Source organism: Chiloscyllium plagiosum, chromosome 8 (genome assembly GCF_004010195.1).
Source record: "Chiloscyllium plagiosum isolate BGI_BamShark_2017 chromosome 8, ASM401019v2, whole genome shotgun sequence".
Lineage (NCBI taxonomy): Eukaryota > Metazoa > Chordata > Chondrichthyes > Orectolobiformes > Hemiscylliidae > Chiloscyllium > Chiloscyllium plagiosum.
The window spans coordinates 48,775,432-48,777,651 of NC_057717.1; the positions used below are offsets into that span (position 1 = coordinate 48,775,432).

The 2,220-nt window shown below is 43.1% G+C and overlaps 2 protein-coding genes across 2 annotated transcripts in view; one reads left to right on the forward strand and one right to left on the reverse strand.

Annotated features, from left to right (window-relative positions):
- The window catches only part of LOC122552340, a 104,228-nt gene that overhangs the window by 85,494 nt on the left and 16,514 nt on the right, over positions 1–2,220 (forward strand). The window contains exon 15 of the mRNA XM_043695093.1: positions 173–388. Within this exon, the coding sequence (XP_043551028.1) occupies positions 173–388 (216 nt within the window). The remainder of the gene's footprint in view (positions 1–172; positions 389–2,220) is intronic.
- The window catches only part of LOC122552132 (procathepsin L-like), a 5,568-nt gene continuing 5,406 nt past the window's right edge, over positions 2,059–2,220 (reverse strand). Inside the window, exon 3 of the mRNA XM_043694623.1 lies at positions 2,059–2,202. Coding sequence (XP_043550558.1) covers positions 2,103–2,202 — 100 coding nt within the window. The 3' untranslated portion in view covers positions 2,059–2,102. The remainder of the gene's footprint in view (positions 2,203–2,220) is intronic.

A 2,220-nucleotide genomic window follows, 5' to 3' on the forward strand; every position in this document is an offset into this window, starting at 1 on the left:
CAGGAGCTGTTATGTTGTAGATGCGGTGCAGTCCCATTTGCATATCATTTCCAGTCTGTCCCTCTACGACTCCACCATATCACAGGGAGCGAAGCCTCACCAATCTTGACCTGGTTCTCTCTATCCTTTCACCCAAATATGCAACCACTCGTTCTAAATACAAACTCATCAGCTGGCCTCCACCTTGGAGGAGGGAACCAACGACCAGCTGAATGCCAAAACTGTTGGCATCCCCAATGTGACCCTGCAAAACTGGATGATCCAGGATTATCTGCTGTTCGAGAAAGTGGGCGCATGCACCCTCATCGTTTCCGATTGCTGCACTTACATACCCAACCCCAGTGAGGACGTCAGTAAGCCAGCCTGGCATATCCAAGGCGCTACCGCAGTACTGCTCAACCAAAAACCAAAATGGGACCTATGGAACTGGGCAACAACTGTGGCAGTTTTCCTGAGGCACAGCCTTGCTACAGGGATTCATATTAGTCATTACTATCATCGTCGATATCGCACTTCTTGCATGGCTATTAAAATGTGTTTAAATCGCCAGCATTTGTGCTTCAAGGTGCTACCCCCGTCCCCTTACCATGCATCAATGAAGGCCCACTCGAACAATAACTTTGCAACCGACACGGAATAGGCAGCTTTGGACTCGGACTCCAAATACTACCCAACTGATGCTGGCCCGACCGCGTCAGATAACCCCCTGGTTCTTGCGACACACACCCTTCACCTCAAACGCAGTTATCAGTAAAAACAAATAAAGGAGGAATTGTCAGAGAAAAAAAAACTACTCTGCCTGCCCACTACTTGTTTGCAGAAGCCATGTCGGTTATCAACTAAACACAACATACGCAAAATGCCTCAACTTAACCACAATCAGCAAAGTAACAAAACAGCAAAACAAGCCATTTTCTAAACACCTTCCAGATTCAATGAATACACTCCTTAGATGATCTGACAACAGTATTCCTACCTCACAATAGCATCATCTCTATCGAAGTGATGCAAGGACATCTCCAGTCTCCTCAAGTACTGAACCACACAAAGCCTAACTAGACTGAGTGACACCTGATTCGACTGAAGATTGCACACCAACCTGCATAAGCATTGAAACGAGGATACTGGAGATGAGCACCTGCACTAGACGAGGAACGGACACCCCTGTTACAATTACATTCATTTTTCCATTTAATACAATTTAATTCATATTGTCTTGGAATTAACAATGCACGACTGGAACACGGATGTAACACTGTGCACACTACTTGTATCTACAACACGGGATAGAGAATCCTGGAATTCTCTGTGCAGTGTGTCCATGCTGTACCATTCCTTTCAATTTCTCTTTCCCATAATATCGTCAGAAATAAACCAGTATTCGTCTATTTCACAGATCTGTGTGTGACGTCTTTTTGTCATGGACGAGTCTCCACCAGTATTGCTTTGCCATACATAAAATACTCCGTTTACCAGTTTTTCTGTCAGTGCCAAGCAATAGATGAAATTACATATTCGCATTTGTCTGAACTGAATCTCATCGGGACACTCCCAGTCTACAGTCTGGCCAGCTTAACCTGTTTCCAGGAGTGTTTCTGCTTAGACTCTGTTCGATTAAGCCTTATTGTCCTAAACAACCCCATTGCATTTATTCAGTAACTATGCTGGTGTCAAAAAACACAGACTCTTCAAATTTTCTGTGCATTTGTCTACAACGTGGTTTGACAATAGATTTCATAGCAGACAAGACAATTCATTCGGCACAAAGACAAATACGTTCCTTTGGAACAAACAAGCTCTGAAAATGATTGCTGGCAGCCTTTATTATAATGTTGGACATCAGCAGTACATGCAGATTATTGTCTTCTACAAGCTGGAGAGTGTACTCATTCTATCATTTACAGTGGCGATATGTATCAATCAGACAATGCCATTGGTTTTATATGAAGCGATAGAAATGTGCAAAAATCGTTAGTATTTCATTTTTTTAAATTTGCAGCAGACAATATAAGCAATGTCCTTGAATGAGTCAGCATTAACAGAAATAGTCCGGATTTCCATTCAGCTGGGATTGATGAAGCTCTGTCTTATCAGTTGGCTCGTTACACGACAGGGTACCGCACAAAACTGGCAATTTCACAGTGATTCCCTCTATCCTTAGCAATTTTGATGTACCCGTCTTCACCCCAGTCTGTTCCCCAGCTGGAAAATAAGAAAATC